The sequence below is a fragment of the Diabrotica undecimpunctata genome, chromosome 2 (assembly GCF_040954645.1).
Source record: "Diabrotica undecimpunctata isolate CICGRU chromosome 2, icDiaUnde3, whole genome shotgun sequence".
In the NCBI taxonomy this organism is placed as follows: Eukaryota; Metazoa; Arthropoda; class Insecta; order Coleoptera; family Chrysomelidae; genus Diabrotica; species Diabrotica undecimpunctata.
This window is the reverse complement of record NC_092804.1, coordinates 152414160-152426860: the sequence shown is the minus strand read 5'-3', so window position 1 is coordinate 152426860 and position 12701 is coordinate 152414160. Positions and strand designations below refer to the sequence as shown.

Here is a 12701-nt window from a genome sequence, read left to right as displayed (position 1 = left end):
TCAGTCTGGTAGAGGTATCTTGGTCGGGGTTCTTGTTACAGCTCAAATATCACGGATCAATTAAGGAAGTACTTACGACACAAAGACAAGAAGTTAGAAGAGAAGATAAGAGATAAGAGAAGAAAAGTTATTTGGGCACCACCCTATTTTTAAAGGAACAGGGAAACCTTAAGGCATAGAGAATACGATAATGAGAAAGATAAGAAACAGTTAAGATACGCGAGAATAAAATAAACCGTGAGAGAAAAGGTATCTTGATCGTGCGGTACACACTCAATATTTCGACACAGATACACTAATTATACGATAAAACAAATAACATAAATCAGTAAAAATGCCTGAAAGAGATACACCATGCACAATAATATATATTCATATCATAACAATAAAAATAAAAAGCAAAAGGTTCGTCAACAAAATTATATTGAGGTATATAAAAAAAATACACTATAACAATCTTTACGGCACAGTTAGATGACACGAGATAAGTGATTGATTAATTTATAATCGAATAAAAACAAAAAATATTTTTTTGGGGAAAATAATTCTGCATAACGTAGTATTCTCAAGAATAGAAGAAAGCAAGGGACATTATAATAGTCAATATTCGTCAAACAAATTATTATTATGCCTTGAGAACACTTAAACGTTTACCAAAAATTTTTTTTATTGAATGTGATCACCTCAAATCTATATATGAAATTTAACATAAATATACCCTACATTAATATAAAAGAAATGGTCCGTAATTTATACATATATTATATCGTAGGTTCAAACTCATAATAGTTCGTTCCGTTTAACCATAAACAGCAAGGTCACTAAACTAAACGTTGTAAATCAAATTCTTACGGTTTAGGTATCAAAGTTGAGCTTTAGTCAATAAAATTTACTACTCACAATTAATATGCCACAGGTGGATACAGATAGTGGCGTTAGGCCTTCAATAAAGTCACTTGACACTTGGTCCTCGGCAACAGGTAGCTACAGCAACGAATTACGGTTTGATTTCGGCAGACGAGAAGATAAACAGCCAAACAGGAATAGCACAGGTAATAATCGGTAGTAGAGATGAATGATGAATAATGCACAATGAATAGTGAATATTAAATAATGGCTAATGGCTAATGGCTAATCGTTAATGGCTAATGGTTAATGGTTAATCGGCAAACAGAAGTGACCTCGTTCCTTCGAAGTGGAACACGTCTGTTGGACAAAAGAGAAAATATTTAATATAGGACTCACTGTGTAAAGATAAATAAGGGTGAATTGAAAATCCACTTACCGCCGATTGTCGAAGATAAGACCGCTTGCCACAGGAACCAACTTGGAAATGAATATCGGATTGTGAATTTAGAAGGGCTTAGACAAGCGAAGGTTGAAAATAGGGAAGGGATATTGGCTGAAGGATGCCACGCGAAATTGACATTAAATATCCGGGATATTGAGGTTCATTTTCGTAGCGTTTACCAATAGAAAGTAAAGTTTCTACGAAAAACAACTCTTCTGATTTTCTGAGAAGGTAGCTCGGAGATTTCACAATAGGTCCTTTTTCCTTTGTTATTAGGAAAGATTTTTATGTAGCAAAACAAGATAAAAAGAAGAAGAAACATTTGGCGAAGTTATTTCTTTGTTAAAAAAAGGCGTAACAAAACGAAGGTATGCAGGCATGGGCGGCGTGAAAATAGTTTATTAAAGGGAATAATTTAAAGAAATTATGAACATGCTTCAGTGTAGAAATAGCAGGTAAGTTTAAACATCTTTTCAACCAATAATAATATACATATTGAATGTTCTGTATGTTTTGTGGTATACAGTATAGTATTTGAAACTTGCAGGAGATGCAAATTATGATCTATCTTCAAAGTAGTAGATTTTAGATTATGCCTCCTAAACAACGAGCTTTTGGTACAGTGGTCACTGCTTTTGACAAAAAAAAACTGGTGGCCACTGTTTCTACATACGTTTGTAAAAAGCAGTGGTCATTGTTGTTTCTGCAAAAAATATCAAAAATAATTTTTTTTCAGAAAGTAATATGCCACGGAAAATAGCAAAAAAATCCCGGTATTGGAAAAACTACAGTTAAAAAGATGAGAAAAGTGATTTATGATGTTTGGGAAGGTAGATTGTCACAAAAGGCTGCTGCTTTAAAATACGACATTCAATGCACTACGTTTAGGAAATATTTTAAAAAGTGCAACGAAAATAAAAATAATATAGATTGAGCTTCAGATGTTCTTGTGGGAGCTCCAAGATTGACCCCAAATTATGGTATCAATCAAATATTTGCTTCAACCGAGGAAAAAGAACTGAGTAATTATTTACAGATGATGACCAAGCTTCATCATGGTCTTAATCCGAAAGGTGCCAGACAACTAGCTTCTGATTTGGCAATTACTAACAGAAAAATAATATCGACTTCATGGGAAGAAAACAAGATGGCAGGCAAGTTTTGGTTTACAAGTTTTATGAAACGAAATTCAGAATTATCATTACGATCAGCAGAAGCAACTTTACAAGGTAGGGCAATGGGGTTTAATCAACCAGTCCTAGTCGTTGCAAATTTTTTTAGTAATCTTAAGAAGATTTATAAAAAATATGCATTAAAGCTTAGTCAGGTACACAATGTTGACGAAACAGCACTAACAACTGTGCAAGATACAGAAGAAGTAATAGCCAAACAGGGACAGAAACAAGTAGGCCATATAGTTTTAAATGAAAGAGGTATTTTGGTAACCATGTGCAATGCAATAAACGCTATAGGTAATTCGATTACGCCGTTTTTAGTGTTCTCTAGAGTTTTTTTAAAGATTATATGGTTAAAAACGTACCTCCAGATGACAGCAGAATTATTTGAACAGTGGATGATACATTTTGTCAAACATACTAATCCTACAAAGGAATCTCCCATTTTACTAATCATGGACAACTATGAGAACCATGTTTCTTTAGCATCTAATAAATTTGCAAAAGAAAATAATATAATCTTGTTGACTTTGCCGCCACATACTAGTCATCGCCTTCAGCCACTAGATAAAGCTGTATTTGGTCCTCTGAAGAAATATTACTCACATAGTTGTCAAAATTGGCTATTGAAACATCCTGGAAAGATGATAACAATTTACGACATAGTAGAGATTTTGATCGACTCTTATCCACTTGCTTTCTGTCCCAAAAATGTGGTATCAGATTTTAAAGCTACTGGGGTATTTTCATTCAATGATAACATTTTTAATAACGATGATTTTTTGGCTTCAACCGTAACAGACATGCCAAACATACATCAAGAAGAACAACAACCAAATAATTCAAATGTTAGCGATATACCACAAATGGCCATTCAGTTCCCTTCAACATCAACTTGTCCAGATAAAACACCAGACTATAGGAATGAAGTGAAACATTTAAAATAACACAAATCAATAATTATTTTCGTTTTAATAAAGAACTTGAATAGAAACCTAAAATTATAGTAATCTAATGCAACATACACTTTATTGAATAAAATACAATGACATCAGAAAATAACTTCGAATGTGCTATAAGCACAGAAGTAAGAATAAACCGTAAACGGCGTAAACTAGCGGCAGGCATTATCTCGTGTATGTATCTCGTGATTGTCAGCCCAGTGTAAAATTGCATCACAAATTAAGTCAATCGGTAAATGTTTCGTATAAAAACTTCAATTTGGAGCCATGTTTTATTGCCAAAAATATTTGTATTGCTGGATTTAAGTTCTTCACACTCTCCTTTTTTCGGTGGTATCTTGTTTCTTATGTGATCTGTAAAGAATTTTTTTTCAATTTCTTTTTTGGTCTAAAGTACATGACATAACAGTATGACTTTTTTTGCTGATAGTAGGAACATTTTCAGGTTCGACTTAAACTAACTCACTACTCACTCCATGTGTAGGTTGATTTCATCTAAAGTCTTCACTTCCACTCGAACATCGACAAGAAGCAGACCATCCAGAGAGACTTGAAAATGGCAAGTGAGATCTTGCCGAAACGTCGTCAAAATGGTTTTTATCAAAACCAACAACATTTAACGCGGAGTCAAACCCGGAATACCATTGATATAACATACAGCTCCCGCGGAAATATCAAAACTAACATATATATATATATATATATATATATATATATATATATATATATATATATATATATATATATATATATATATATATATATATATATATATTATATATATCGTGTCGTATAGGGTAAACTACTTGCATTTTTTTGTATATATGTATATAATTATTTATTAACTTGTTTTTTTAAGCACACAACCGTGAAGAGTGGCGAAAAATGGGAGAGATCTATGTCCAGCAGTGGACAGAAGAGGTTGCATGATGATGATGACGAACTTGTTTTTTATTTTGTTTATTCTCTTATTTAACTCAGTCTAATTAATAAGTACAGATTTTTGAAAAGAAGCACGTACAGTACTGATTTTTTAAGATGAAGTTAAATGTGTCGATAGCAATTAAAGTAAATTGTATACTCACGCTTAATCAAGCCATTAAGAGCGATGCTGGGAATATTTATATTCCACTATGCATCAACAATTTACCCATATAAATTACCATCTTTCTTGTACTCATTGCGTCGAGTAAGGACGATAAATATACGAAAATGGCAGCATCGCTCTTAATGATAGCTTTAATTGCTATCGACACATTTAACTTCATCTTTCATCACTAGATGTCTCTAGTAGCATACTCTGGCAATTATTTTTTCTATAATTGCTAGAGTAGTCGGTGCGTTTTGGTTTAGTTTGAGTTTTCTTACAAGCTCTCTCTGATGACGGGAAGACCCAGAAACACGTGTCAGGGAGTGGTAAGAAGCTCAAATTAAATCGAAACGCAACCATTTTCGTATACTGATTTTTTAGTCTATCGCCAAACTACAACACACCTACCACAGTGCCGACATGAGGGGCATCGTTGCGCGCCGTAAGACCAACACTACATTCAAACTGTAGCTTCTACTATAGTTATTCTAATTTAATATCCTAGATACTACGACTTTTGTCGACGTTTGTCGACTACTTCAAATCTTGACTTGTTTTGGACAACTCGAATACGTGGCTTATCTATGATTCCGTGTAGCGTACCGACATTAAGATTACAAATGTGACAAACTGTTGTGCTGTTTACCAAATTACTAACAGATGATATATTATTAAAAATTAGAATATGACTATAAAATAAAATATTTATTTAATAAATAGATAAATTAAAAACATGGGCTTTGTTGATTTACTTATGCCCTTTTCCATTTAATGCTTGGTATCTCTGCCTGATTATTGATTAACACGTGTGAAATTCTATTCATAGATAACCTGGTTACATCTAGTTACCCCTAATTACATCGTCACTTGTTGACAGCGTTTCAATTGTGAAGATATTTAATTATTCATTCTTACACGCAGGAAAGTACCTGCCTATCGTCATGTTTGAAACGTGTATTGTCTTCGAAGTAATTGAAATTTTGATTGGATAAACAAATGCGTAGGCAATGAAAGTCTGTATAATGGATGTTATTTACCGTTCACCTAATAATTAGCTTACAAAGTTTGCGTAACAACAATATTTCTGAGCAAATAAGGTTCTAATTTATAGTTAGCTAAGTAAATTAGAGTAGCTTAAAATGCAGGGCAAATTTTAAAATTAAATCTTTTAAAAATAAATTGCTTGTATTTGTAAATCTAAATTTTAAATGTTAAGGAATTTAAATTTACAAATGAACGCAGAAAATTCAGTTAGTTATAACGGGATAACAAAATACTGGATGATTTTTTAGAAATCAGCTAAAATTATAAAGTCGATCATGCTGAGCTATCGCTATACATATAAGTAAGCTTATTATAAAAGTAATAAATCGAAAACCCTAGTGGTGAACATGTATCTGATGTTAGGAGTGAATTAAAAGTAACATGAGCACCGTAAAAAATGGGTAAAACTGATCCAAAAGGGCGAAATTGACAATGGCGTATGATTCTTAATATTTTAATTTTCTCTGAAATCTAAAGATGGGTACACATATGCGAGCCGAACAATTCGCGAACTGCTCGCGAGCTGATCGCGAACAGTTCGTTTAAAATATGCTTACAGCGAACTCCTAGCGATCCATGGAAAGCGACGAACCAACTTGTACGAAGTAACAGATCTGTTTGTGTAGAAATAAATATAATTATTTTATTCATTTTTAATGAACAATATTTGGTGAAATATAATTTATGCTTTCAGCATTTCTGTTTTATTCAACTCACCCTTTCCTATTTCACCGGTCCCTGTGGAGACCTTTTTCTTTTCGCGCCTAAACGATGCCGATAGGGTTATCATTTTCAGCTTACAATCTTCTGGTGGCATGTTCATTCTCACATATTTCGCGCTATGCATCATCTTTTAAGTTTTTTCGAAAATGATCACGGTCTTTTAGATCCCAGAATAAGCGGATTCTTATTCTGATATAAGTCAATAAGTTAAATACATTTATTCTCGGACCACTGTGCAATCATGGAAAACTTGGGTTTATGCCGAAAAATACGCACTAAATTCAAACTAGGAACAAGTCATACAATCTCGATTCGACGACGGCACGAACAGACAATATCGCTGCAAACACCGTCCAAATTTAACTGCGAACATTCTTTGTGTTCGTCCCAAAAACCGACAGGCCTTGTTTCCCGACGAGCAACGAACGAACAGCTCGCAAGCGATTCGTCCCGTCGTACAAATTATACGAATATAGCGTTCACAAACGGTTCGCGAACAGTTCTGCTCGCATATGTGTACCCACCTTAAGAATCTTAACAAATGGTTGACTACGTCGCTTTAGTTAGTAAACACTAGCTTTAAACATGTGATTGTTTAGTTGAAGTAAGTATATTTTTTGTGGAAAAAAGCTTGTTTTAAATTATGGCTATATTTTTGATAAGTTTCTTTAGCTTCCTAACTTTCCGGTGCCTCAAAAAAACTACAAAACAATGTGCGATTTTAACTAATTATCTTAATAGTTACATGTCCTTTGTCAATATGTAAACAGGCTATTTGTCAGGGTATTATAATTTACGCGGGAAATTAAAAAAGACACAATGGGGCTAATTTGATCAGGTCTATGGGGTGAAATTGATCTTCACCGGGACGCATTTGATAACATTTTTTCTGAAGAAATCTTAAATTAGTGCTTTCTTTTCAGAAAAAATGGTTCGAAATTATATAAAAAACTTGGTGCTCGTCCATATAAGGACTATGACGAAGTATGGGTGGAAAATGCCCTGCAGAAAGTTCTTGAGGAAGGATGGTCCTTACGTCGCGCTGCAAAAGAATATAAAATTCCCTATAGAACCCTTAATAACCGCTATAATGGCCGACATGAAAAAAAAAAAAAAAATGATGAGCAGACTGTATTTTTCGCGAACGAAGAAAAAACCATTATATAGAGTGCTGCAATATGCGCGAGTGAGGATTTTCCCCTGACTTGCGAGATATAAAATATTTAGCCAAAAGTGTTTTGGATGCCCAGGGTCGACAAGTGCCTCCTGTCAAAAACAATTTACCTGGAATTGACTGGGTATATTAATTACTGACGAGAATACAACTATGAGGAGAACTATAAAGGAGAAATTACCCAAAAGTGGCGATTAATATTAAAAGACCTAGGGCTAATATTTCAAAAGAAACTTTAGTTGCCTACTTTAAGAATCTGCATAGAGAATTAAAAAATATTCCACCTAATAACATATTCAATTACGACGAGACCAATGTACAAGATAACCTCAGAAATAAGAAAATGATATTTCAATGCGGCACCAAATATCCCGAACGATGAATGATGTGTGCTTCGGCTTCAAGATTGCTGTTACCACCATATATAATTTATAAAGCAGAAAAAATACGGTTACAATGTACTGAAAATGATCCAGAAGGATAACACTGCTGTACTGATAGGTGCTGCTCTGTAGGTTCTTGAAATAATCGCACCCATTATGGATGGATAGATTTACAGACATTTGTGGATTGGTTTACTTTGACCTTTTTACCACATGCAAAACGTATTGAAGAGCGAAAAATCATAATAGGAGATAACCTATCCTCACATTTTACAGATAAGGTGATATCTTTATGCGAACAAAACAATGTGAGCTTTATATGTTAAAAAAACTCAACACATTTGACCCAGTCACTTAATGTCGGTTTTTTTGGTTCCTTTCAGATGGCTTGGAAGGAAACTTTTAGTGATTGAAAAAACTGTCACCCACGTTAACCACAATAGATTAGAAAGATTTTCCAAACTTGTTAAACACTACACTTCAGCACTAGGACAAAAAAACCAAAACAGCGGACGAAAACAGCGCTATAACACGAATTTTTGTTTCTCCCTTTGCAGCCACTGGAAATTACCTCTTCTTGAAGAAAGTTTTAAAATTTAAATAAGTGACCTAGCGACAACCAAATGGGCCAAATCGACAACCTTTTGGTACATTATTTAAATAAAAAAAGATATTCAGCTGTACCATCCAGGCAAAATATTAAGCGAACCAAACTAAATGTCGAGCCAGGAAAAAGTGTTGTAGCTCAGCAACTTGATAAAACTGAAACCGGCAGTAAAGAAGAGTCACCAAGTAATAACGAAACAAAAGTGAAACGTCTAACTTGGAGGACTTCACACAAAAGTATGAGTAAAAGCAGCTACGACAGACAACGCAATATTGAGATTCAGAGCTACAGAAATCCTCCCGTTCAATCCTGATGCTATCCCCGAATATGACTTTTAAACATCAGATTCAAGTCAACAACAGAAAAACAACGAGCGACGTGAAACTAGACCTACTTCACTTCAACCAGGTTGTTGGCACTGGCAAGAAATTACTAATTTTTAAAAAAACCAACAGCAGATGTAGATAAAGATTAGGAACATGAACGCAAGCAAACTTTATTCCAACGGGGCTAAGCGGAATATTCACAGGAAATTGTATATTATTCAGTAGAAGCTCCAGATCTCACTTTAATAGTGGCAACAAAAAAATGTCAAATAACCCCTGGAAAACTCCTGGATCATATTTTGCCGATACCTATCCTAGATAAAATTACATCGATAAGGAAACATTCTAGGGCTCTAGGGGAGATTTTAAATTCTCCAGAAAACATCGCCAACCTACGAAACAGAAAACAGCAAAACAAAATAATTGAGTCAGTGAAGAGTAAACCAATTGCTAACAGGAAAGTTAAAGAAAAAACAGTAACCAAAGAGACTACAAAAGAAAATACCAAAGCCAAGCAACGTAATAAACGAAAAGCGTATACCACTGACACCGAATCCGACACATCGCTGTATATCCACTTGGAAGACAATGTTGACGACGTGGACGATAAAGCTTGTTGTTGTTTAGGGTGTGATGAACTGTATAGTTAAATTAAAAAGGACGTAGATTAGGTCAAATGTATTAGCTGCCAACTTTCGCTGCACGAAAACTGTTCAAAATATGAATCCATGTGGTTAAAAGTACGACAAGTAAGTTCACGATTTTACCCCAAGTGCCTTCGCAATTTCACCCTTATGCAGGAATGAAATAACGAATTTAATAAAAATAAATGTTGTTTTCTTTTTTAACATTTGTAATGTCTTAAAGAAACTGTGACACTGTTAAGTTGTTGCCAATATGTTTTATGAAAGAAGTGTATTTTTATTTCATTTAAATAAACAATTTCTTGTCTTTCACACGGCATAACTGTTTTGTTTACAATATCACTTTGATTTACACTAAACAAAAAGCATTGAGATCTTAGAAAACCGAAATATACATAGATAGATATTGTGAAAACGACTTGTAGGCCAAAATATCAAACAAATAATATGTTTCCCAACTATTGTTTACTCCCAATTATAAAATTATTTTATAAAAATGAAAAAAATTAGCTTTAGAACAATATAAAAGTTAATACTTACTCGACCCCTTCGGAACGGTCTGTTATCTCTACTCCATGTGACTAAAGCTTTCGGTCTTGAACCTTCTACTTCGCACTGTATGGAAATTTCTTCGTTGGCTATTAACTGTCTTGGTTTATTAATTATTTCTACAGACAGCGGCCGCACTGAAATTAAAATTTTTTTTAGTTAAGATCTAGTAACAATTTCATAAAACAAATATTGAACAAATTTACAATGAAAGCTGAAATATGCTTATATTTTAACAAAATTATTTTTTAATTTATTTTTTATATTATCTTAAATTTTAGTCAAATGTTTTATTTTAAGTAGTACTTGTAGGTAGTACCATTACTAAAATTCTTTCAAAAATTATTAAATGCATAGTTTTTAGTTCGCAGTTGATAATACGCAACGTAATGTCATACATCAGTGATAAATAATTTCAAAATGATCTGAAATTTTCTTGTCTGAAATGTTGTAGCAAAAAGCAAATAGACTAAGAGGATGCATTAATAACACTATATGGCGAAACAGACACATTAACGCTGAGATAAAGTTAAGAATTTATAAAGCTAGTGTAAGACCAATAATGACATATGCCTCAGAAACAAGACCCGACACAGCCACAACGCAAAGGCAAAAACTACAGAGGAATAAGCGTAATATCATCAATAGGAAGATTATATGGAAAGATACTGCGAGAAAAGGTAGAGCAAGCGATAAAAGGCAAATCGGGGAGGATCAGGCAGGCTTCACGGCAGGAAGATCATGCATAGACCACATATACACACTGGAACAACTGTTGGAAAAGAAAAAAGCAAAAAATAGAGATATACATTTGGCATTTGTGGACCTGAGAAAGGCGCATGACTCTATACCAAGGTCAGAACTATGAGGGGTAATGCACAAATTAGAATCTACAAAAGCTCTGTATAAAGAAAATAAAGTATCCATTAAAATGGGAACAAGAATCATAGAGAAAGCCTTGACTACATGGAAAAGAAAATGTGAAAGCATGGGAGTACCGGTACGGAACGAATACCTATATACGTTAAGCTTTGCAGACGATCAAGTAGTGATTGCACAAGACCAAGACGACCTCAGGTACATGATAGAGAAACTACAAGAAGAATATATCAAGGCTGGCCAAGATATTAACCTCGCGAAAACAGAGTACCTATCTACAAGCGAAGAAAACGTAGAAGATCTACAGATTGATGACAACGTAACAATCAAAGGAAAGCATAAACTCAAATACTTGGGGTTTATAATCACGAAAAAGGCAAAAACAGAGGAAGAAATTACACAAAGATTAGGACAAACAAGAATAGCAATCCGACACTTAACTCAGTATGGTGGGATAGGCACCTAAATATGAAGACAAAAACACAGATTTATAAAACATTAGTGCGAAGTATTATGATATATGGGGCTGAAAATTGGATCATAAACAAGAAAAACAGCAGTAAGATAGTACCAACAGAGACGGAATGCCTGCGAAGATGCTGAAGAGTAACAAGAATGGATAGGAGAAGTAATGACGAAATAAAGCAAAGCCTATAATAGCAGAAAGCTAATAGTACTGCCATTTTTAGTGACCATTCAAAGTTAGTCACAATTGTTTATAAGATGGTTGCCTAGTGAACGCCAATTAGAAAAAGGTTGATAAGGCTTATTCAGTGTTAGTGTAAAAATAAGTATTTGTTTTAATACAGGAGGTGAAGTTGTATGATGATGTATTGTGATCATAAATATATGAATATTTATATATAAATATCCAAAAGTGACAATACCGAACCATTTTTTAAGCTGTATCTTATAATCTACTTTGCCAAAGATACAGTATAAAGGAGCATTTTTGTTTTGTATACTATAATCTCCTTTGACAAAGATATAACTTAATGGGACTTTTTTGTTATGTATCTTATAGTTAACTTTGCCAAATATTTAGTATTGTGAAATATTTTTGTTTTGTACCTATCCCACACTTCATTTCCAATTACATTAGTAGAATTTGATTTAATAAAACGTTTCAAAATGAATTCATTTATTTATATAAGTATAGTGTTTCCTTGGTTTCAGCTAAATAATAATATGACATCATCAAGGTCCGAAAAAATTTTGGCATTACTTCCACCACCTTCATCTAATATGGATGATTCGAGTAATGAAGAAAATGAAAGTTATACTGAACCATCTAGGACTCAAAGTTCTGAAACCGATGAAATTTCTGAAGTCGAAAGTTTACCTTCTAAAGTTTAAAAGATTTTTAATACATTATCAGATACAGATTCAGTTTTCGAAACTGAACATTCCAAACCAGAGCTATTAACACATCAATCTGCTATACGCTGTACGCCTAAATCTGCTTTGAGTTATCACATTATCAGATACCTAGACCATCTAAAAAGATTAACGACAACACTAACTAACCTAAAGCAAATTACAAAGTAAACGCACGAAACGACAGGATTTGGTTGAATACCACTAGACGAAAGAAGAATTTTAATATCCTGTGAATATTCTCGAAAATAACTTTTCTGTGGTTCAAAATATTTTATTTCAGACGATCTATTAGAGTTGATATTGACGAAGAAAATATTAAGACTAGTTTGGATACACACGACTTAGAGAATATCAGCATCAATGAAATGAACAATAATATTACTCAAATATTGAAAGAAGCTGAAAAGAAATACTATCCTCGTCCTGAAAATAATAACAAAAAATTAAGCCACAACACAAAACATCTTCTAGAGG

General features: G+C 33.6%; 1 protein-coding gene across 1 annotated transcript in view; it reads right to left on the bottom strand.

The window, feature by feature from the left end:
• Window positions 1–12701, bottom strand: part of LOC140435052 (protein turtle homolog A-like) — a 580999-nt gene that overhangs the window by 160384 nt on the left and 407914 nt on the right. Inside the window, exon 5 of the mRNA XM_072523739.1 lies at window positions 9960–10105. Coding sequence (XP_072379840.1) covers window positions 9960–10105 — 146 coding nt within the window. The remainder of the gene's footprint in view (window positions 1–9959; window positions 10106–12701) is intronic.